At 40.1% G+C, this 26302-nt stretch overlaps 1 protein-coding gene across 2 annotated transcripts in view; it reads right to left on the reverse strand.

The window, feature by feature from the left end:
• pde4dip (phosphodiesterase 4D interacting protein) overlaps positions 1 to 21653 on the reverse strand; it is a 78648-nt gene extending 56995 nt beyond the window's left edge. The window contains exons 1-3 of one of the 2 annotated variants that reach the window (XM_010872511.4): positions 21437 to 21653; positions 9855 to 9907; positions 8711 to 8790 (exon numbers count right to left, since the gene is read on the reverse strand). In XM_010872511.4, the coding sequence (XP_010870813.4) occupies positions 8711 to 8790; positions 9855 to 9907; positions 21437 to 21480 (177 nt within the window). In that variant the 5' untranslated portion in view covers positions 21481 to 21653. Of the gene's footprint in view, positions 1 to 8710; positions 8791 to 9854; positions 9908 to 14476; positions 14884 to 21436 lie in introns of those variants that run through there. The other variant, XM_010872512.5, reaches the window with a different exon arrangement.
• Positions 21654 to 26302: the final 4649 nt, after the last annotated feature.

Here is a 26302-nt window from a genome sequence, read left to right on the forward strand (position 1 = left end):
CATCTGATTCCTATTGGGGGCACGTTAGGGATAATTGGTATGGCATTTACAAACAGTATTTCCCAGTTTTGACTGCATGGCCTTGGTTGGGCCAAGCAGGATCCTGTTTATTTGCATTACAAAAAAGTAATAAAAATAGCTTAAAATGTCTTATTGGGTAACTTCTTTGGGAAAAAAACTAAATTTGTTCCATTTAATGGCTTTTGAACATGACCTTTAGTTGAACTAGTCTGGGCTGGACTGGGTCAGACGTGCCATACATGCTAAGCCTAGAAACAGTCCAATGTACCCATGCCATGTGTCAACAAGCTCTTTAACAAGGAGTTTGACGGTTCAGTTCTGATGTTTCACAAGCAGGGAAAAAAAGATTTTCACAATGGCAGAAAGGCAACTTGAGGAAAGTTGTTAAAGAAAAAAAAGGATGGACTTTTCAATGGGATTGGTGAGACTCGCAGGCAACAGGTTTTACTCACTTTCACAATATATCTTACTCACTGGTGCTCTTTCTGGGACTTCAACTATTACGACTGGTAAATTGAAAATAAGAGATCCTTAAATAAGGTGTAAAAAAATATCTTAGAGGACACCATCACAATAATATCAGGGTTTCACCATGAAATACAGTGGGGAGAACAAGTATTTGATACATTGTCGATTTTGCAGGTTTTCCCACCTACAAAGCATGTAGAAGTCTGTAATTTTTATCATAGGTAACTCTTCAACTGTGAGTGACGGAATCTAAAACAAAAATCCAGAAAATCACATTGTATGATTTTTAAGTAAATAATTTGCATTTTATTGCATGACATATGTATTTGATACATCAGAAAAGCAGTACTTAATATTTGGTACAGAAACCTTTGTTTACAATTACAGATATCATACGTTTCCTGTAGTTCTTGACCAGGTTTGCACACACTGCAGCAGGGATTTTGGCCCACTCCTCCATACAGACCTTCTCCAGATCCTTCAGGTTTCGGGGCTGTCGCTGGGCAATACGGACTTTCAGCTCCCACCAAAGATTTTCTATTTGGTTCAGGTCTGGAGACTGGCTAGGCCACTCCAGGACCTTGAGATGCTTCTTACGGAGCCACTCCTTAGTTGCCCTGGCTGTGTGTTTTCGGTCGTTGTCATGCTGGAAGACCCAGCCACGACCCATCTTCAATACTCTTACTGAGGGAAGGAGGTTGTTGGCAAAGATCTCGCGATACATGGCCCCATCCATCCTCCCCTCAATACAGTGCAGTCGTCCTGTCCCCTTTGCAGAAAAGCATCCCCAAAGAATGATGTTTCCACATCCATGCTTCACATTTGGGATGGTGTTCTTGGGGTTGTACTCATCATTCTTCTTCCTCCAAACACGGCAAGCTCTATTTTTGTCTCGTCAGACCACATGACCCATTCCTCTTCTGGATCATCCAGATGGTCATTGGCAAACTTCAGACGGGCCTGGACATGCGCTGGCTTGAGTAGGGGGACCTTGCGTGCGCTGCAGGATTTTAATCCATGACGGCGTAGTGTGTTACTAATGGTTTTCTTTGAGACTGTGGTCCCAGCTCTCTTCAGGTCATTGACCAGTTCCTGCCGTGTAGTTCTGGGCTGATCCCTCACCTTCCTCATGATCATTGATGCCCCACGAGGTGAGATCTTGCATGGAGCCCCAGACTGAGGGAGATTGACCATCATCTTGAACTTCTTCCATTTTCTAATAATTGCGCCAACAGTTGTTGCCTTCTCACTAAGCTGCTTGCCTATTGTCCTGTAGCCCATCCCAGCCTTGTACAGGTCTACAATTTTATCCCTGATGTCCTTAAAGAAAAACTAACAGGTCTGTGAGACCCGGAATTCTTACTGGTTGGTAGGTGATCAAATACTTATGTCATGCAATAAAATGCAAATAAATTATTTAAAAATCATACAATGTGATTTTCTGGATTTTTGTTTTAGATTCTGTCTCTCACAGTTGAAGTGTACCTATGATAAAAATTACCACTACATGCTTTGTAAGAAGGAAAACCTGCAAAATCGGCAGTGTATCAAATACTTGTTCTCCCCACTGTATACCTTATATATAAAATATACATATATAATAAAATGAATAAATTAGTACTGTATATTATTATTTTATTTATTTTATTAAATCAATATTATTTTTTTGGTTAAAGTTCTGATATCAATCTGTATAAAAGTGCACATTTACACAAATTGTTATACTGGATCACTGAGATGGGGGTCTTAAAGTCCTGAGTTAAACATAACACTGAAAACCAAATTTCAGCATGAGCTTTTTAGCTGTTTTTAGTTGTTTTGGCTGAGGGTTAAGGGGATGGTTGTGATTTATGTATTCTTGCATTAAGTGAAAAAAAGAATTAAGGAACTTGTGGTCATGTAAGAATTATTCCTCTAGAATTTAGATGGGAAAGTGATGGGGGAAACTTAATTTAAAATCTGATTTAAGTTTTTACTGGAACTAGAAAAGTTTCCACATATTAAATATTTACAAACGCTTCAACTTATATACAGCAGTTTTAATTTCTGCACAAACAACATTAACCAATATTTTAATTTAGTCAAGTTTTATAAATAAAAACTATATAAAGTGAGCAAAGAATTGAATATGGGCACATTTTAAAATGCATTAGCAACTCATTCTAAATAAATTTTCCCAGTCCTAATTCTTATAGCTGTATGTTCATTACCATTTTTTATTTTACTCAGACACCTGAATCCCATTCAGAACCTACTGTAACAAAAATGTTGGTCACAACAGTTGGATTTGACGCTTCTTAATAAATTAGGCTACTTTCTTTTATTTTGGTCAAACCATTTCTTCCCTTCTCTGTGGCTCCCAGCTGGGTGAGGTTTCATCAGCTCTTGGGGTGAGAAAGTATCACACAAAGGTCAGAAACGTAGCCAGTCGTCCTCACTATGCTCTCTCCTCATCACAACATTATTCCACTGTCTCCCATTACTCTCACACTTCAACTCCTAAATGTACAATCTTTAGAAATCAACAATAACTGTGCACAGATGTACTTTTTTTTAAACAAAAACATTAGCCAGGAAGGCATTATTGTCTGTGCAACACATTTACTTGATGAAACTGTACTGGTATTGATGAAAAACAAAAGCTAATTCAAAGGGCGTGTGGCAGATGTCAACCCTCTTCCTCACATATTTGGTCAGAGTGGAGAGATGATTTAGGATAAACTTAATGTGACAAGAAAACGCCAGAAAGATAAAGCGATACAGAATAAAAAGAGGTTCAACATGCTCAGGTGTCCATGATAAGATGATCAGGTCTAATGTGAAAGAGAACAGCTTATTGCCCTACACCACACCCCCTTGAGCCTTATGGCTTAAAAAATGTATCCTAGTTCTAGGCCTCCATGCTCTCATAGACACCATTATAAGACTATATCTTACACTCAGAGAACTGGAAGATATCATATCAGACCTGCTGATTCATTTCATCACTATGAAAATAGGCTGTGTTGCTGAATCTCAGACCGCAGGATTTTTTCCCTCCGTGATCGAACGTCACAAGGTATTAACCGCAGTCTCCTTTAGGTTTCGGCAGTATGTGTCAATTTGGGTGTTTTGGTTGACCCAAGTAAACAAGACCAAAGGTTGTTAATGGTTGGTTAAAGCAAAGCAACTTTGTTGTAATTTGCAAACCAATTAACAAATATGATATCTTAGACCGTTCCCTCATTTGGTAAGTGTCATAATGGGAATGGAAGACATGTTTATGTCAACAATATGAAGACACATTTGATAATGCTCAGTACATTTTTACACTCTAGAATTTGGAATATTCATGGAATCTTTTCATGGCATTTCTATCTGTAACATTCAATAATATTTGCAACGGAACATGGCCCTGACTTATGGTTCCTATTATTTATCTTTTTTACTATGTTTTCCCCCCCAATTTCATAATATCCAACTTGTGATTAAGGCCCAATTTAATCGCTGTAAATCCAAGCCGAATCAGGACAGTCAATGTCGAGGTATGTGTCTTCAAAACACATCTGATGCCGTTCTAGTTCTTATCACACTGCATGCTCCACCAGGAAGTCTATACAGGATTCCTTCTGTGTCGGAAAGACTGAACTCTTGGGCCTTCTACTTCAATTTAGCTCACAGTGTGACCGGCCACAGCAAACAAATTTGATTACTAATACCTCATACCTTCACTGGACCCATGGGGTAACCTTTCAGTTACTCTTGTTTTCAATCAGTTGCTGGAAGGTGACTGGTCAGATTTATTGAGTGTGCAATTCGGATTGGTCAGATTGATTGAGTGTGGTACACTGATCGGTCAGACTGACTTTTCTTTGTAGCTTATGTGGTTTTCTGGCTCTCTGAATCTGGTTAAGGAGGTTGACTTTATTGTACAGTAATTACATGCTCCAGCTGGCCACAAAGTACCACAGCGATTCATAATTATTTTTCTTTCTGTAATAATTTCCATATGAACCACTGGAATGAAGGGGATGGTTTAACATAGAAATTCACTACCTGAATATGAAAACACTCAGAAACAAAAAAACACACAAAGACACACGCAAACGTTCCACAAGTCACACACACAGTGCACACACGCAAAACCATATCCTTGAGGACAGACAACACATAGTGACGTGCGGTGCCAACAGCTGTTGTAAAGCTGTTTCTGTGCTGCCATGTTGGGACAGGGAACACAGAAAAAACAACAAAACACCTGTATCATCCCTCATTGGCACAACTCAACAGCATAACATAGAACCCAGCTGAACTGACAACTCAACAGCATAACATAGAACCCAGCTGAACTGACAACTCAACAGCATAACATAGAACCAAGCTGAACTGACAACTCAACAGCATAACATAGAACCCAGCTGAACTGACAACTCTCAAAGGGAAAAGGAGAGATTTCTGAAGGAGGAAGTGGTTAGCTAAAGCAGAATCTCTAAAAACCCGGTACGCAGACAACCCGTTCCGTTACATATATGTCCCTTTTCATCGAACTTAGACTTCCTTCACAGAACCAGACTTAGGTCTGTATGCTACTGCTATGTTCACTATTTAGCAGTTTGCATAACCAGAGTGCTTTCCATTTCACTTCTACTAATTTGACTGATTTAGCTGTTGAATTGTTTAAGCTTTCAACTATGACAACTACTTAAATGACAGCTATGACTCTCAGAAACACTGTCATGTCATTGGTTTTCCGTTCTGATGCTCACAAGCTTCATAGGACCCATCAACAGAGATTGTGGCAAAATCGTGATTGAAAGCAAAGCATGTCTTCTGTTTTACACTCAGTGATAACTTGATGATTTGCCTTAAAACTTCCCAGTAACATTTCAGTCACTACAAACCATAGAACTAAATCCTTATTTTTTTTTTTTTTAATTGCCTTACTTCAAAAAAGAAAATGTGCAGTTATTTAGGTGTGTTTATTATAAATCCTAGATTACGACCCTACCAGGGTGTCTTTCTAGCCACTGGGAATCAATATCTTGTTGTTGCTTGCTTTTGGGTTTATTTAGCTGGATATCTGTAAAGGCCAAATACATTCTTTCATTTAATCACATAATTTTTACAATAGCCCAAATTTGTCCTAAAATAGAAAATGGAATTGCATGGACCATCTGTCATGCAATTTCATGTTATTCCTCTTTCATTATATATGGGACTGTACAAGCACATGAGAGTGTAAGTCAATGGTTATCCTCCACGACGAATGGTCTGATCAACTCAATATGGTGTTTCTGACCCACAGAAGAGTGTATTTACTGAAATCTATTAAACACTCTCTCTCAGTCTCTCTCCCTTTGTCTCTTTTCTATCCGACTATCTCTGTCTCTCTCTCAGCCTCTCCCTCTGTCTCCCCCCCTCTGCCTATCTCTCTGTTTCTCTCAGTTTACTGTCTCTCATTTCCTCCTCCTGTTTCTCACTCTCTCTCACTCTCTCTCTCTGAGAGGGAAGGACAGCTAACACATTATAGAGAGGATATGGCAGCGGACCAGATCAGCAGACAGGGGAACTGAGCTGATGTTTAGGCCAATGTATTGATCCACTATATTGCCACTCAGCCAGAGTGCTACTGCTGCCCTAGAGAAACCTGATCCAAGTGTCGTAAGCACACCAATTACCAAGGTCATCTAGGTCTGAGATCTACACTGAAGTTTGACTGAAGACTGCCCACTACACTAATTAGTGGTGTAAAGACTATAAAAGTCTATCGGCACACTCCAAGATTCATATAAATCAAGAGCTGCATAAAACATTTGATATATATATTGAAAATAAGAAGGTACCAGTGATTTTAGAAAAGCATTCAAGCAAAAACAAGCTTGTGATCTTGTACTTAACCTATGTTACTTCACCAATATTACTGTAGTAATTAGACAGTGCATTCTCTATTTAGTTTCTAGCATTAGAATGAGCAGCTAGAGACTCACAAAGCCAACCCCGTTGGGGCTGATTGAAGCCATGAACTAGCAAGCTAGTCTCAGAGAGCATTGACCCATTTTCACCAGGGAAACACAAACTACAGCAGAGGAGACAGAGATCAAGAGAGACACTGGGTAGACAGACAGAAAGATAGACTGAAAGGGGGAGGGAGAGAGAGATAAAATTGTTTTTATTATACACTTCTTATTTTCCACTTGCTTTGGAAATATAAACAAATGTTTTCCATGCCAATGAAGCGTCTTAAATTCAGACTGAATTGAGAGAGATAGAGAAGAAATATGGAGATAACAGAAAACATCAGAGTGATGTTGTCTTCAAGCCCATAGGCTATGAGTCTGTGTTATTGTTTGCCACACAGATTGTGCACAACTGCCACTCTACAGTAATCATACTTTGACAGACCTTTCACAGAATGTGGCTTTGGAGTAAAGGGTAAAATAACAGATTATCAATTGTAATTTGTCCCAGGATTTTAATGGCCTAAATTATACCCCAAACCCCCTTTTATATCAATGGAAGTGTTTCTGTGGTCAGTTTGAGTTCACATTTATAGGCAGGCATATGTTTTTGATTTCTTAAATGGACTAATAAATGATATTTGAGAAAGGGTATTTGGATTTTCAAACTTTCCTGTCCTGAGATTTTTGACAGTTACAAATGTTAGTCTGGCAGGTTCATGTTTCTTTGAGCTAGCGGAGGAAAGATTTACTCTTTAAACTGACATGTGGCTACAAGACAAGTCTATACCCCCCCCCCCCACACACACACACAAACGCACACACACACACAGTTCTGTAACATGGATCAATTTACTCAGACTCCTCCACTAACCCAACAGCATTGTCCTATATGAGCATAGTGACAAAACATACACAGTTCACCGGACACACTGTATCACATTAAATCACCATCATCTGCAACAGAGCTTCCAGCATCACAGAAAGTCCTCAAAGCAATATATTCAGAGACAAGAGGTAAATCAGGTGAAATCCATTTGACAGACATAGTGAAGAAATGTGAAGAAATAATGGCTTTCTGTGGACAGCGATCATGACAACCCGTACAAAATCTGTTCTTACCACCCAGAGCATCTAGAACATTTGCTATCTGTGCTATTTCAGGAACTTCCCCACTTTTCTCTATTCCGGTTATTCCGCAGTGTGTGACTGAGTTAGCCTAGTTCTCCCAGTGACTGGGCCGGTATCTGCATAGTGTGACTCATGCAGACGGGCTTCAAAGGCAGCCGCCATTGTCTCCAGAGCCACATACATTCCCAGGATTCAATACACTGTGCTAGATTGGTTGGGTACTCTGCCACATTGGCGCACTCGTTGGGAAAACTAAACCTGGGATTAACCCGTGTGACCAGGTTACTGTTACACCCATGGATTCCTGGTTGCCAGAATGATTCCCCTGAAACCGAAGCACTACCCTGAAACCTACAGTTGAAAAGGTCTGTACACTGTTATCCTTCAAAACTGACGTAACGTCAACCAATCTGGTCCTTACTAATTCCCAGAATCAAACCACAGGAATGGGGGTAGTTAGAGAACTCATACAATCAGAGGTACATTACCACATAAACATCACCAACAAACATAAACACATTAGCAGCACTTACTCAGAGTTAGGCTTACTCAGAGTTAGGCTCCCACAGAGTTAGGCTTACTCAGAGTTAGGCTTAATCATAGTTAGGCTTCCACAGCGTTAGGCTTCCACAGCGTTAGGCTTCCACAGAGTTAGGCTTCCACAGAGTTAGGCTTCCACAGCGTTAGGCTTCCACAGCGTTAGGCTTCCACAGGGTTAGGCTTCCACAGGGTTAGGCTTCCACAGAGTTAGGCTTCCACAGAGTTAGGCTTACTCAGGGTTAGTTTAAACTGCTTCTGTCTATTATTCCTCCTACTTATTGAATGTCTTGCACAGGAACAAAATGCTGTTCTGTACCCATGAAGCAATTTACAAGTTTGATATATTCCCCTTTTATTGTTCACTGTGATTGCCTTTCCAAATATGTGTGTATTTTATGCCTTTGTATGTTTTTATTATTACTGTGATACAGGACTCAACTGTAAACTAGGTCTCAGCTTGAATTCTCATTGGAATTAAATGTAAATACAAATAAAACAGAACCTGCAGACAGGCCTGAACACCTCATTACAGTAACTAACATTCACAACCAGACTAAGTAACGTCTCTGCTCCGAACCACTGTGGAGAATATAAGACAGAGGACAAGCCATTACCTGTTCAAACTCTCGGAGGCTGTGAGTCTGAAGGGGCGGAGCAGGAGGAAGGCCTTTCTCTGTCCCCTCACACAAAACATCTGGGAAATGGGAAAAAAGAAACAGTTAAAGGCTGTGGTAAGAATTGTCTAAATCATATTGGTTTGACTAAAAATTCTCACTGTTATCACTTTGTCAAAACTCTTCACAGGGTTGGTAGAATCAAGTAAATTAACTGGCAATTCAATCAATTCCAGATAGCGGATTTCTAGATAGCCCTTTGCAGAAGTGTGCTTCATTAGCAAAACAACCGCATGTGAGTTGATACTATCCTGAAAAAAATCCTTAACTGCAATTGATTGAATCCCGGCATTACTGTTTAGAAATAATGTTGTCTCATTAGTGTTTTCTATAGGCTGTATGAACTCCCTGTGCCTGCTTAGCCAACATGGTTCAGTCCAGCTGAATCAGATCCAAATGCCCAAAGGAGAGGGAATAATGCCCAGTTTTTCCAACACAGGGAAACAACAATGCATGCTTCCTTTCTTGAGAAGGGGTGTTCAGCAGATGAGAGGGGGGTACAGAACAGGGCACAGGCAGGAGTCGAGGGAGCGTTAAGTCCCAAGAGGTGTAATCACAGAACCCTTGGCAGGGGTGAAACTTATGACAGTTCTAGAAAATAGGGCCAATGGCTCATTAGAGATTATTAAACAGCTTTTGAGTTTGTGTAGCGTGTCGGCTAGGTTAGAGAAAATGTGTCCTGGATAAGAGCCTATGGTTAAACTGTGGGTACTCAGGCCAGAAAAATTTCACAACACCGAATGATACCAACCCTGAGCCAAACACGCAAGATCGGGTGGGGGCGGGTGGGGTACATTCAACACATCCTAGCACTTTTTAGACTCAATCCACAGAGGCAGAATCTTTCTGGAATGATAGCTGTATGTTCTAAACATGTCCTTATAAGGACTCAGCGGCTTGGAGAGGTGTTTGACCAAAAAGGAAGGGAGAAAAAAATGAAAACAGGGGCTAAACACTTCACATAAATGCAGCGATGGAGGGTCGCTTTCCCACGTAGTCCTATATAAATTTTTTGTGGCTTTAATTTTATGACACAGAGAATGTGGTATTGTGTGAATGACAGTCACGGTGAATAACCACTCACCAGTCCCGTTTCCTAAACTCTTGGGCCTACCCCGCCGATCACCAGTATAGTGCCTGAAACAGAAATGTTCTAGTTAAACACAAATAACATCCAGGATACAAGCTGTCCTGCAAGCTAGCTCAGATCTCTAGTCGTCTCTAGACTCTAGTCGTCCAATGTGTGCATAACTGCTGCAAAGCATACTGGGAACTGGAGTCTTGACAAAAAAATATTTTTTTCTAGTCAAGTCAAGCAGTCAGGAACACATTTGTGCCAACTCTCTACTAATGAAATACGGCTATTTAGTGAATGGAGTTTAAACTATGCGGAAACATTGTAACTGCCATGTTAGAGACACACTGTTGTTATTCACACACTTCTGCTAGAAATTAAAAACTCTGTCCAGACTGGCTTGAAATCCCTCACACCACACATCACCTGACCCTCTGATTCATCTGGACTAGGTACTCAATGGCACGTTATACACTACATAGTGCAGTACTCTCAACCAGAGCACTATGGGTCCTGGACAAAAGTAGTGCACTATGAAGGGAACAGGATACTATCGAAGACACCGGCCAAGTCTCTCCATGTCTCCAAAGACACTTGTTTATTTGCTCAATGTCTGTCTAAGGTGGTGACTAAGGTAACACAGCAGGGAGGGCCGGCTTAAAAATAGGGCCCTGAAGACTGACTGACTGACCACTTGTCTTTTTCCTGACCACTTGTTTTTATCACCATGATATGACGTGACTTCGGGTCATGCAGTCAGGAAAAACATATTTATTATTAGTTATTTCTAGTGAATTGACCTCAATATTTTGCAATGGTCATCTCAGTCTTCGAACATAAATCTCATTCACCAGCTCAAACCAAAAGATCTCAAGAATCTAGAAAGATTCTGTATGGAGGAATTGTCTAAGATCCCTTATGTCCAAACGCAAAATAAATAATAGTAAAAGGCTCAGTGCGGTCACCTTGGCACAGGGAGGGTCCACAAAGTACTGAATACTTGAGTGCCAATTACTTGGACACTATTGTTTTTGGAAAAACATATAATTTGGTAATTTAATTATATTCCTTTAAGGGCTGTCAAAGTTAAAACGTTAACAAGCATGATTAACTACTCCAAGATGTTGTAAATTGGAATATCGTTCGCTGCGTTCCCAGTTCCAGTCACTCTTCAAAAACTCCTCGAACAAGAAGGCCAGCAGAGCCTATTCTATAACTGGTCCAGAGACGTTGTGTGCGCGCAAATAAATCTGCTCACAACTTACTGGTAGCATGGTAACTTATCATTATTTAATGTTTTTCTGGGGCAAGCGAAGCATTAATGTTGTTGCCAGTCACATTTCAACTGAAATATATTCTAATAGCAGAATTAAAATTGTACAAAGAAAACCTACCAAATGTTCATACTGAGAAATGTTATTGTTACTGGAAAAATACTGTGCGCTGATAACAAGTTGGATGGTCCCGCTCCTCTTTATCCTGAAGGACACAGCTCCTGACTACTGAAAATAATCTAAAATGTTTGGTTTGTCAGACCACAGAACAGTTTTGCACTTCGCCTCAGTCCATCTTAAATGTGCTCGGGCCCAGAGCAGCATTTCTGGATCTTGTTTATACATGGTATCTTCTTTGCATGATAGAGTTTTAACTTGAATTTGTGGATGCTGCAAAGTACTGTGTTCACAGACAATGGTTTACGGAAGAGATCCTGAGCCAATGCAGTGATGTTCACTACAGAAACATATCTGTTTTTAATGCAGTGCCGCCTGAGGGCTTGAAGATCACGGCCATCCAATATTGGTTTTCGAGAAACAATAACAATATTTTTCAAGAAACAATAACAATTCTCATTTTCAACATTTAAATTGTTGTCTTTTACTATTTTCTATTGAATATAGTGTAAAAATGATTTGCACATCAATGCATTCTGTTTTTCTTTTTTGGGAACGGGGTTGTAGTTAAACATCTTTAGCCACTGTATTTACCTTATTCCTATGCATATTCAAATACATAAACTTGTGCATTTCATTTCAATTGGCAATTGTTTAATAAAGACAAGTATTTGGTTGTGGCCAATCATCCATCAGGAAAGCTAATGTTTGCAGGCCCCCACCTGAACTGTGTTCTAACCACATCTTAGCCTAAACATCAAAGGACAATACGCTGAAAAGCTTAGGTGTGATTCAGTGTTGAATGTAATCCCAGATATGAGAGGCTGATATATGTTTATACTGTAGCTTACTGCAACATAGCAATTATTGTAATTGGTGCCTTAATAGATGCTATCAGTTATTGTCTAAATCTGATGTGAAACATTTCGTCTAATGGACTGACTTGGAAAAAGACAGCTCCAACAGTTATTTAATTTAAAGTAAAACACTGTCCATAGTTTAGGAAAAATGTGTATTTATAACCAAATCTGAACACATTCTAATATTGTGATTAATCACAATTAACTACACAAGATTAAGTGATTAACTGTGATTATTTTAATAGTTTGACAGCACTAATTCCTTTCAGTTATTGAGGAAGTTAAATATATTCCACAAATTTGTCATGTAGAATAAAAGTTTAAAACAGTGATGTAGTTCATTATCTGTGCTGTTTATAGACCTCTTGCTCAATGTGTGTTCTAGGTGTCAGTAAATAAGGCATGTTAAAAAAAACTAAAAAACACAATAAAAGGTCCTACGCTAATAGAACATTCAATGGGAGACATTTGGTCAAACACCAGAAGCCACTATTTGAGTTGTGAACAGTCATTTAATGGAGTGAAGAGGCTTGTAAATGACACTATGAGTGAGTAAGGATCAGAGTATCACTAGAGGCTCCTAATAGCCCCTCCAAATAATCTCTTTGCACACCAAGTAAATAAAAGCCCTATAGGGATTCTGTGTTTTACAGCTCCAACCAATCTTGTGACATATGGTCACCCCCACCCAGCGTTATTTAACTGCAGAATGACAGATTGACTACAGTGATCTAAGCCCTGGACAGAATGACTACAGTGATCAGTGGACAGAATGACTACAGTGATCTAAGCCCTGGACAGAATGACTACAGTGATCAGTGGACAGAATGACTACAGTGATCAAGCCCTGGACAGAATGACTACAGTGATCTAGACCCTGCTCAGAATCACTACAGTGATCAAGGCCCTGGAAAGAATGACTACAGTGATCTAGGCCCTGGACAGAATGACTACAGTGATATAAGCCCTGGACAGAATGACTACATTGATCTAGGCCCTGGACAGAATGACTACAGTGATCTAAGCCCTGGACAGAATGACTACAGTGATCTAGGCCTTGGACAGAATGACTACAGTGATCATCTAAGCCCTGGACAGAATGACTACAGTGATCTAGACCTTGGACAGAATGACTACAGTGATCATCTAAGCCTTGGACAGAATGACTACAGTGATCTAGGCCCTGCTCAGAATGACTACAGTGATCTAGACCCTGGAAAGAATGACTACAGTGATCTAGGCCCTGGACAGAATGACTACAGTGATCATCTAAGTCCTGGACAGAATGACTACAGTGATCTAAGCCCTAGACAGAATGACTACAGTGATCTAGGCCCTGGACAGAATGACTACAGTGATCATCTAAGCCCTGGACAGAATGACTACAGTGATCTAGGCCCTGGACAGAATGACTACAGTGATCATCAAGCCCTGGACAGAATGACTACAGTGATCATCTAAGCCTTGGACAGAATGACTACAGTGATCTAGTCCCTGGACAGAATGACTACAGTGATCTAAGCCCTGGACAGAATTACTACAGTGATCTAGGCCCTGGACAGAATGACTACAGTGATCATCTAAGCCCTGCACAGAATGACTACAGTGATCTAGGCCCTGGACAGAATGACTACAGTGATCTAGGCCCTGGACAGAATGACCAGAGTGACCATCAGAGTGAGCAGCACTGTGTAGAGACAAATGACAAGGCATACTCTTTCAAACAATGACCCAAGCACCGCAAAATGCTGGGTAGTCAGAGCCTGTGAGGATAACCGGCCAATACAGTCAGCATCTGAGCGTGCATGCACACGCATGTGTGTGTGTTTGAATGTGTGTTCTAACTGTGGAATAACCCCAATAACCATTGAGACAGACCACCAGGCCAGCACTGCAACAGCAGGGATTGTTTACTGCCCCTACTCACAAGCACCTGTCCTGGGGAACAACAGAAAGAACCAGAGCCATCAACACTGGTGGTCAAAACAATGAGTTCACTTCAGTCCCTCTTCATGATTACATCCAATTTAGTCAGATTTCTATTGTTGCCACTAATGTTTGCTACTTCTCATTAAACTTCCTCCAGGAAAGGAATCATCCAATCACGGTTGTGATCAATGATTAACTAACACACACTCTGATTTGATCTGACCGGATGTGTCTGTTCTCCAGTGATGATTGATTGATTCATTATTAATAAACAGCTCGTTAACTATGTCTTTTGATCAACACCTTCCAAAGAAAACAGAAACCTATCCAATCTCTCAAGTACAGACCATCAAAAAAAAAGTTTAGTTTTTCTTTGATCATCATGACTCATCACACAAATTAATTCAGTTTAGACCACAAGGACATGGTTGGCAGCCCTTAAAAAACTTACCTGCCCCTGTAAAGAAATCCACTCATCTCCATGCTGAACCAGAGTGCCAACAGTTCACAGTGAATCAAAATAAAACAGACGGATAAAGCAGGATTCAAGCGCAATGATTTTCCATAATATTTCTCCAGAGCAGTAGAATCTCCTCAATAGCCACTTCAGTGCTTAGTAAGAGCCTATGCAGTTCCAATCCATAGCCCCGAACTAGAGACTACAGTCAGGCTGTTTGGCCACAGAGTTCCCTGAGGACACGGGGCTCCAGCCTGTCATTTCACGTGGGAGGCCAGCCAGAAAGAGACAGTATTCCAGGCAAACACAGAGGTCCTCTCCACACACACTGGGAGGAGTAGAGGTAAACAGCACCAGAGCAAAGGTGCAAGCACAGAGAGACAGAAAGAGAGAGCAGTAGGAAGAGGTAGGTATGCACTTCATGAAAGACAGATCTGTTCCAGCATGCTCCCCACCAAACAGGCGCTTCAGTGTAAGGCAGTATGTGTGTGTTGTGTGTGTGGGTGTGTGTGTGTGTACGCCCGCCCAGGGCCTTCCTGCATTGAAACTGTCACTCGACTTTTCGCCCTTTGGCATTTTTGTCTCAACTTTTGGTTGGGGAAAATAGCAGTGTGAAGACACCTGAACGTTTGGCATGGTTTTTGTGCGCCTATGGCAACTTGATGTCCCCATATGTGCACAAAAGGCTGAGAAAGTGGAAATTGTGTGGACATTTGGTGAGTCCCCATGAAGAAAAATGAAATTTCTGGCACAGGTGTTAGATTTAGGGAAAAACAATAGGGCATAGTGTTAGAATTGAGGTTACTTTTAGGTTTAGGCATTACCAATTACATCTAGGGTTAGGCATTAAGGCTAAATAAAAGTTGGGTTACTAAGATTAAGGTTAGGGGAAGGGTATAATTAAGGCTAGGGTTAGGTTAAGGGGTAGGGTTAGGTTTAGGGGTAGGGTTATGTTTAGGGCTAGGAAATACGTAAAATAGATTTCTGGGTCAGTGTAAGATCTCAGTTCCCCATGCAGGCAGAAAAACAAATGTCTGTGGGTATGAGAGTGTGTGCGAAACAGACATGTTCAGGCAGGCAGACAGCAGCTAAAACAGGGGATCAGGATATCATCTCCTTCACCTGAACACACTGCTCTTTGCATTGCTCCCTCTGAGTCACACACACGCAGGTGAAAGATGTGTGGCGTTGCTCAAGGCATACCTTACAAAATACTGCTCAAAAAGACTATTGACCTTTGAGTGTTATGTATGTCAAGAAACCAGAATTTTAGAAACTAGGATAATGTGCTGATCGAACCGTGGACAAGAACTAGGTACTGGTTTGAACCAAAACACCAGAGCGGGTCAATATTTTATAAAAAATGTGGATGATGTCAGGGGAATAGCTATATGAGGGAGGTAAACATTCTGAAGGTATGAGTGCTTGGAGTCAGAAAGTCTCTCCTAAATCCCTAAAATACCAGATATTCAGTAAATGTGTTGACTCTCTGTAGGAGACAGGTAGGTGTGGGATTAGATTATGGATATTATGGAAAACTCACTTCCTGTCTGTCTCTCCACCCTCTCTACAGTATTATATCTGCCCACTCACTGTCTCTCTGCCCCCCCCCCCCCCCCCCCACCCACTCCTCCACATAATTTGTTACCCTCTGTCTATCTGTCATACCAGTTTAACTATGTTTTGCAACCAACATGTGTCACTTCACCTCCTATGGTATTTACACTGTCTCCCTCCTTCCATGAGCAGCTGAGAGAGAGAGAGAGAAAGAGAGAGAGAGGGAGTAAAAGGTGTTTGTCTGGCGCTAGTGAAACATATAATTAATGTAACCCAGAGGTTCCCAAACTAGGGGTAGCGACCCCATGTGGGGTCACCTGATATGAAAATGGGGGCCGGAGGAGAATGTTTTACAATCGACTCTCATAGCCTCAAATAAAACAAAACAAATGATATACATTTTCTTCACATAGTTGGGGTCACGAGAATTTTTAGATATCGAAATGGGGTCGTCGGCCATAAAAGTTTGGGAACCCCTGCTCTAACCCCTCTTCTCCTTCCTCCTCCTCCCTCTGTCTCTGCCAATCTCTCTCCCCTAGTACCACTCCTACCCTCATCACCTCTCCAACCGTGTTTAAACAGCTGCCCTGGACCATCTGCTATGACCCACAGGCAGACAGAAAGGCCTGAGTCACCAAAAAGTTCCAGAAAAAGAACAACTTCCTATTGTAGATGCGGAAGAGTGAGGACTCACAGTGATGGTGCCATCAAACATTACAGTTAGAACCAGAGCTGTACTACTCTAGTATCTGGCTCAGATCTGGATCCAGTCCCTACATATTCATTTCCTGGAGTTGTACGACACACCAGTACATTGACATCAACACACTTCATAATCAGGGACTCTTTTGGAAGGGACATGGTTCTATGTCGAATCATGACTCAAGCGAACCCGTCAAGCTCTTCAGTGGTTATTTGCAGTTCACAAAATGGTTCTTTGCTCTTTTAGTGATCATTCAAATACCAGCTTGTTATAATTTTCCCGGGTGTGGTTTGCAAATAGCTCTTTTTGTGCAATGAGTGTCAGTCAGGTTTATCTAAAATGTACAGTTAGGTCTGGAAATATTTGGACCCTGACACAAAATTTGTTATTTTGGCTGTTTACCAAAATGTATTCAAGTTACAGTAAAATAATATAGGCTTAAAGTGCAGTCTCTCACCTTTAATTTGAGTATATTCATATCCAAATTGGAGGAAGGGTTTAGGAATCACAGCTCTTTAATATGTAGCCCCCTCTTTTTCAAGGGACCAAAAGTAATTGGACAGTTGATTGAAAAGCTGTTTCATGGACAGGTTTGAAGTACTCCTTCGTTATTTCTTCATAGTTGAAGCAGGTAAAAGGACTGGAGTTGATTCCAGGTGTGGCATTCGCATTTGGAAGCTGTTGCTGTGAACCTACAACATGCAGTCAAAGGAGCTCTCAATGCAAGTGAAACAGGCCATTCTTGGACGTCCACGGAAGACAACAGTGGTGGATGATCGTAGGATCCTTTCCATGGTAAAGAAAAACCCCTTCACAACATCCAGCCAAGTGAAGAACACTCTCCAGGAGGTAGGCATATCATTATCCAAGTCTACCATGAAGAGAAGACTTCACAAGAGCAAATTCAGAGGGTTCACAACAAGGTGCAAACCATTCATAAGCCTCAAGAATAGAAAGGCCAGAATAAACTGTGCCAAAAAACATCTAAAAAAGTCAGCCCAGTTCTGGAGCAGCATTCTTTGCACAGATGAAACTAAGATCAACCTGTACCAGAATGATGGGAAGAAAAAAGTATGGAGAAGACTTGGAATGGCTCATGACCTGAAGCATACCACATCATCTGTAAAACACGGTGAAGGCAGTGTGATGGCATGGACATGCATGGCTTCCAATGGCACTGGTTCACTAGTATTTATTTATGATGTGTCAGAAGACAGAAGCAGCAAGATAAATTCTGAAGTGTATAGGGATATATTGTCTGCTTAGATTCAGCCAAATTCAGCAAAGTTGATTGGACGGCGCTTCACTTTACAGATGGACAATGAACCAAAATATACTGTGAAAGCAACCCAAAGACAAAGAAGTGGAATATTCTGCAATGACCGAGTCAATCACCTGACCTCAACCCAATCGAGCATGCATTTCACTTGCTGAAGTGAAAACTTAAGAAACAAACAACAACTGAAGAATCACAAAAGAGGAAAAACCCAGCGTTTGGTGAGGTCTATGCATTCCAGACTTCAAGCAGTCATTGCCTGCAAAGGATTCTCGACAAAGTATTAAAAATGAAAATTTAATTTATGAATGTGTTAATTTGTCCAATTATATTGGAGCCCCTGAAATAAGGGGACTGCGTATGAAAATGGTTTCAATTCCTAAACGTTTCATACGATATTTATGTTCAACCCCTTGAATTAAAGCTGAAAGTCTGCACTTCAATTGTATCTCGGTTGTTTCATATCAAATCCATTGTGGTGGCATTCAGAGTCATAATTCTGAAAATTGTGTCAGTGTCCAAATATTTCCGGACCTAACTCTATGTTGTTCATGGGGAAAGTTACAGGAGACAGCGTCTTCTGAGGGACTCAAGTATTAGGTGTTAATTGAGAACAGTTGACAAACTCAGTCAGGTGTTCTCAATTTTGTTCTCAGGGAACCTCAGTTGGAGGTCACTTGATGCAACTTGGAAACACAACAATAACATTTAAGGCTTTGTAGCTGGATAATATAGCTGGAGTCGAAGAGACAGGGTGCTGTGAGACAGGGGGCTAACGACAGAGAGAAGGTTCCTTATCTTACATAATCATTTAAATAACATTGAAGTTTATTTTTGGCATGTACCGTCAGATAAGCTTAGAGAGGGTCGAGGGATTGAGAGACATGTAAGCATGGAAACTTGAACAGACCCTACTCTTTTCCAATATCCAGATGTCTCAAATATGAAACATATTTGGCTACAAAAAGTTGTGTAGCATGTTAACTGACATTTTCTTCCTCCGCCTCATTCACCCTTCATAATTAGGCATGGTAAAATCTAAAATGTAACAATCTGACATGGTGCATTTGGGTTTTACGTTGGAGATTTTACGTTTTCTCATGGTTCTGAGTCGATGTTTGGGGCAATTTGAAAAGAGTGCCTTTTGGGACCCAGTTGTGTCTTTTAAGTGAACATAACCACGAACAACATCTCACTGAAACGACCCCACATTACTCTCTATGGACAGGTATGGAGGCTTGCTGTGTGCCTAAGAAATCAGTCTAATTACCAGTAAAAAGAACATGTCTCTCTGCCACTATCACTCAGCCCATTCTGGTCACAGGTCGACAATAAGCATACCTCATATTGTCATACTAGCTTGTTCATATCTGTCAAACCCTGAATTTGAAATTAGGCTAGACATTAGCAATGAAATAAAAAGCTGGTCACCGTATCTTTTTGTCAGTAGTCTAAGAGATACATTCCTGTTCACACAGATATACTCTTCTCAAGAAATAAGTTTGCATACAGAGGGTAGTTTCTCAACAGTGTGATTTCCTTAAATGTATACTACAAATTAACATTATGTGATTTGGTTAGAATTTAGAATTATAACATATTGAGCAAATGTTTGAACGTTTGTTATGATGAACTTGTTTTTTTTTTAACTGCTTGTTTCAATCCTTTTGTATTATTGCATTACCTGTACGTGGATTGGTTGATTAACCATATGCTACTTGAACAAATATCCCAACGGTAAATGTTTCTGAACTAATCCAATCTGTTAGTAACTGTTTTTCTACTGAGAAGGCTGTTTCTGTTTATATGATTTAGGTAATCTCGATAATAAATCTTCCCTACCCAGGCAGTCAATCTGATGCATGTTGTGTGTGATTCATATTGCTGGATATCCTCCCTCTGGCCGGATTCCAAATCGGAGCTACACATCAGATTGCAAGCCAGCATTGAGGTTGCCTCAGCTTACAATTAAACGGCAATAAGACCCGATAGGACTGTATGTTTGCTCAACAAATGGCATGGAGCAGACCTGCCATAAGGAATCTCATGGCCCAGGACAGAATGGTTCAGTTTTGGCTTCACAACTGATCCATGCCAACTGGTCCAGCGTAAGGCAGCCATGCCCAATAGGATGGGGAGTTTGTTAAACTTCTAAATGTTTCTAGTTGCCTTAAAACTGTCAGCCTTAATCTTTATTAATTTTCATACAGTATACAGTAACATGCATGCCAAGAACCACTATCTGGGTTTCTGTACACATGCATACACACATTTGATATGAGGAGGGTAGTTGATGTGCTTTTCTGAGTTGAGCTCAGTCTCTGGCCATCTGTAGTGAATGAAATCCAGACAGAGTGCGTTGAGACAACTGATTAGAAACAGATAGAGATACTATGTTACTGATACTGTCTTCCCTGTGTTGATAGAGCCTACTGTCTAATCAACTGTCACGTTTTTACAAGCTGTTAATAAGAGCCTTTAACAGTTCCAGTGTGTGGAGCTCCATAGCGCTGTCATGAGGAATTCGCTATGATGACAAGTGCACAAGGCTCACATTATTAATATTAGACAACTGTCAAAACGCAAGCATTACTTACAGTAGTTTACTAACTGATATATTCCATTTAAAATCACTAGGGGAGTGGAGTGTTCAGTCATACGGAGATATAATCCAATCAATGGATTGACTGATTGAATGACTGATAAAGACCCTGACGACGTCAACAGGGATAAGGGGAATATGCTGACATGTAGGCTGGTAGAGCACGCCATCCTGCAAACATTTGGTCATTGGGTTTCAAGATTAGCCAGAAGATCAGACCAGGTCAAAGTCCATCAGAGATCTAATGGCCTTGGGTTAGGCAAATACAGCCCCCTGTTCCAAAACCTCCCCTTTACTGATATTGCGTTAGTTAATACTGTTACAATATTGAAACAGTTTGACCTAAGTGTATAAGCTCACGGTGCCAGCGTATGATAGGTTTTAGGTAATCCCCTATTTTACTCAAAATATTTCATACAAATCTGTATGAGAATGCAAATTATTTTGAATATGTCGGTGTGTGCAACTAACTGTGATTATAAATAGGAATATTAAGTACATATAAATCATGGAGGTTCCCAAATATTAACAGCTGTCAGTTTAGGCATACAAATATAAAAACGTTAACTAAAACATTTACGATTACAACACTTTTCATTTAGCCTAGCTTTCAAACCAGCACAATCCATATATTGCTGACGTAATAGAACATTGTTGTTTTGCATATTTTCAGTGCAAAATATATCCGAATCAATTTAGGATGTTAGCTTTTAATGCATAAATATCTGCACATACGAACCCTCAAGAACATAAAATAATGCATCTATTTTGTTGTATTTATATAATTGTATTGACTAATAAGATGGCATAGCCTACCTCTCAATTCTTCCCAAAGTGACATCTGATATTGTCCAATCCATGCTGATTTATCACGGGGGAAATCCTCGTGCCTTACCGATAAACCAGAATATCATCCAACGTTAATCCGTTGTTCTAAAACTCTGAGACCGTACCAAACACCTCGCGAAATCCCCGAAATATCACACAAACGCCGCTGATGCTCGCAGTTTGTTATCATTGGTCTGTAGTTGCCGGAGCCCCCCGCTGTCCAATAAATGCTGACTGATTTTGCCGGCGTAGTCAGCTGTGCACGCGGAGGCCCAACGAGCTCCCATTTGCGCGCCCTGAACACCATTTCATGCTTGGTAAATATGATTCATGCCTGATGAGTTTTTGAAATTATATTACCTTTAACTAGTTTATTCTATCAATGAAAAGTTATGATAAACATAATTACAGTCACATTATACCAACATAGATGTAGCAGCCAAGTCCTAAATGTGTGGCTGGGTTTTCAGTATTACATTTTAGCGTTTAACTTTTACTGCTCAGTGTTCTCATGCTTGCGGTTACATTCATAGATTGCTCTGGGATTCAATGGAATAATCAAACATGAGAAATGAAAAGCGACAACCACATGTGCAGCAGTCTAGGTTATGTGTGACGGCTGGTAGCGGATGGATGGGCATGGAATAATTAAGCAAAAAGGTGATAAAAGACCAAAAGGCTGTTCTTAAGCACAACACGACTTGGAGTGCCTGGACACAACCATTCAGCCATGGTATATTTGCTATATACCGCAACACCCTGATGAGCTTTGTTGCTAACTAGTTACCAACGCAATTACAACAGTACACATTTATTCTTGTGTCGTACCTGTGTTTTATGGGCTATATCACAAGTTTTTAGCCAATCATAATTTAAGGTTTAAACAACCCAGTAAGGATTTTTACATCACAGCCATAGCCTACTGGAAAATAAATCAGAATAATGACCATGGCACTGTAATCAGGTCCCTTGGTAAACCATCTGAATGGAAACAAAAACATTGAAAAAAGCCTACTTTCAAACCTGAGTGTCATGACCAACAGTTATCTTCAGGTCCCAGGCAAGGTTACATTATGTCTGATGATTATGTCATTCAAGATATTGTGGGGTATTTGAATTACACTATGCTTAAATGAGGCCTATTAGCTGTAGTGCTAATATCACTGTAAAATATTACTTCATGGCCACATCCTGATGCTTATATATATTTAGTAATTCAAAGACATGTTGCAAGCAATTCTATTGCTTGCTGCATTGCATTGCTTGGTCCTTGGAAAGCATTATTATACTCATGCCCAAAATAGCATCTGTGTCTTTCCCCCATAAAGAATATAAATATTCAGTTAGAGTTTCTGGGGAAATAACAGAAGAATCATGGAGACTAGGTTACATAACTAACACAGCAGTGGCCTGTTTTTCGAAAGTTATCCAATTGGATTACTCCAATTGGAAAGGATTATATGTTTGAATTGGGTTTTTAAAAACGGAAAACCTATTCTGATCATCATTTTCATTCAACTATAGTTAGGTGGATAGTTTTGATCCAGAAAATCTAGATCCCAATTAGTTGTACATCTAAAAAACAAACTTTCTATATGTAAAATTTACTCCAGTGTAAGTATATAGTTAGTTGTTATATTGAGAGGTTTCAAATAAATAGAATTTCCACTACTTACATCAAAACAACCAAAGCACTTTTTAAAAAACCATTGCGTTTGTGTTCAGTACAGTTTGCTTGATTTTTGTGACCCATTACGGTCATCAACTACTGCATGAATGTTTTTGTTGAGAGTCCAGCTGTACATTTAAAGATGTTGTTTCCCTAATTCCCTAATTGTATTTATATATATATATATTTTTTATTTTTCTTTGTAAAGCATATTGAATTGCTTCGATGTATGAATTGTGCTATATAAATAAACTTGCTTGCTAATTCATAACTCCATTGCCACGGTACCGCTGAGGTACGATGTTTGATGGCAGATTGTGTGAGATATGCAGACACCAGCTGTTGACACAGAGTCGAGCCATCAATATTATGCACTTGGTGATGTCCTTCTAAGAATATAACATCCAAGGTGATGATAATGTAATAGCAGCCTTTCTTTAGTAAAATAGTAAAGTTCCATGAAAATAGTCCATGGTTACATGTTGACTGATTGATTTTTTATTTTTAGTTCTGCTAAATCCTTCAAATTCCTGGGTACCATAATGCAAACAGTGAGACTCTCTAGACTATTGTCCCCTTCAAGGAGTGCTCATGTTGCTCATGTGCTCATGTTGATTTGCGTCAGTGAGAGACAATGTTGCAGTTTTTGGAAGTAGCTCGATTACCTTATTAGCAGTGACTTCATCCCTACTGTAATTGGACCCAGAGCAAAAACACATGGCACCCAACTTCAAGATGCCCTGTTTGGTTAACAAGCTTCCTGAGTCACTGACCGAGATACGTCTCAGTTGTCTGAACTGGCTTCCCCTCATTGCCCCTGTACTGTCCTTACACCCACCCAGATCTATGAATTTGATAGTAACATTTCCCAGAGGTTTACCAAAACCACAGTGGATTGAATGCTCCTTTAAACCAATTGAAGAAATAAATTTTTTAAGCATTTCCTTATAATCTGTATTTCTGAAATTGTATATAAACCATTAAAATGCCTTTTGCTAAACATTTAGAGCAGAGTATTAAAGGGTTTAGGGGGCATCTGAAATATTTCTAGTGAAAATATTTGTATTTAACAGTGATTTTTTTTTCTTCTCACTCTATTTTAAATAAAACAATTACTATAAGGTTGAATTGGAGATTCACAGCTTTTTGAAGATATTTGTTTACTTCCGCCGTTTAGAAGTTAGAACACTAGAACAGAGCTGTGGTCCAGTGGAACTGCACCCGGCTCCATGCACATGTGGCTTCCCAAAGCCATATCATACGTCGGCACAGTAAGCAGCAGTACCTCAAGACAAGAGAATATCCGTCTATACCCTTCACCACTGTGTCTCACCTTCACCTATGATTTCCAATTTCCAATAGAAAGTCTTGAAAAACTATAAAAATAAGGAGAGTGAGTGTCCACTCTCATTTAAACAAAATGACAGCACTTCTTACTAAGTCCCACCATTTCATTGGCTGTATGGTCACAAAAGACACACCACCCCTTGAGGTTATGCGAACCGATTCAGATTCTGCTCCACACTGGACCTCGTGTGTAAGGACATCTCATGCATTTCTGTCACCTTGTGGATAATAATTGAACTACAACACAAATAAAGGCAATGCATTATGAAGACAGTAGAACTAAAATGGTTAAAACAACCTCAAATATTTTTTATATAGTCTTAAGTATTACACTCCTGTCAGATACATACAGTATCGTTACAATGTGTTGTGAACTTACAAAGATGGACGGCTGGAGTCTCTGTACAATGGGCACACCCTGAATGGGCACTTTCTTTTAAAAGTTGTCTCTCTGGATTTTACCTCTTGGACAGCATTAAAAGAATAGACAAATAATTAATTATATTATTATTTAAAACTGGACCCGGAACTCATTATGTATCCAACCGCAGCTAGCATGTGTATAACGGGGCAGCTTTGTTGTAGGTATTGGCCTAGTGCCCCTGGCTTCTGATCCAATCCCTGGGGATTTAAACACCTGCAGCCCATCTTTGACTGAGAGAAGTTCCATTACTTACTGATAATTTGATTCAGTTCAGGTATTCACATCTCATTTCACTTCCAACTATTATTAGGCTTGTGATGAATAAGCTTTTAGGCAAGTGTCTGCTAGATGGAATATAGGCACATGTGTCTGTGTGTCACGTATCCTCGAATCTGCCGTCACTCCCACAGTTTGTTTGAAGTTGTCGTCATAGCCTTTAACACGTATTACAGGTCAGACATTTCCACCTGACTGTTAATATTATACCATCTGTAATGTACCCCTCCCTTAAATACGTTTGGTTACTCTTGTTCTCTTGTTTCAGTGGGAGTTCAATCTCCATCCATGAGGAGATTGTCATGTGGAAGGGGTCTGTGGGGTTGGCAGAAAATTCACTAAACAGGAAATGCATTACATTCCTTCCTGCTCCCCTCAGAGCAACGAACATACTTCACCAAGTGCTCAAACACACGCAGTTGCTCACCAAGCATACACATGGCGAACACACAGACCCACACGCACTTTAGAGAGTAAACACAAACAGAACTCTATATCCTTGTGCATATTCTCTTGGCACCAGGTATTTACAGATGTATAAAGCTGTCTGTCTCCCTCCCCTTGTCTCTCTCTGCCTCTTCCACCTTCCATTTTTCTCTGTCCTACCTAGGATGAAGTCATTAGGGTAGACATGAGAACTAAAACCCAAATAAGTTGATGGGCCAATAACACATGTGCACATGGGAATATAACAGCTTGGAGATCAAAAGGGAATTCCTTAGACCAGTCAGGGAGGGAGGCGTTAAAATTCCTAAAGCATTTTGGAAACTGATCAGGGAAAGTTGTCCCATAAAAACACAATGTCTCATTAATGGGAAACAACAATACTGTACTAGGAACCACTGAGGTTGTTACTGATATTCCTCCAAATAAGAGTTTTCAATGACATGTAATTTATTGTTATTTCACAATGTTTTGCCTAGGGACTGTTCTCTTCTTACATACGGTTATGCTTTGTTCAGCTCCTCCTCACAGTGGAAATTCAGGGCATATGATAAAATAAGACTGAACTTTGACTGTTAGTGCTATCAAAATATACTTTATGAAACAGCCCACATTTATTTGATGCCACATGTTCAAGCAGACATAGGACCAAACTTTTAATAATAATCATTGAAATCATAATTGATATCTATAT

This window comes from Esox lucius, chromosome 8 (assembly GCF_011004845.1).
Source record: "Esox lucius isolate fEsoLuc1 chromosome 8, fEsoLuc1.pri, whole genome shotgun sequence".
Taxonomy (NCBI): domain Eukaryota; kingdom Metazoa; phylum Chordata; class Actinopteri; order Esociformes; family Esocidae; genus Esox; species Esox lucius.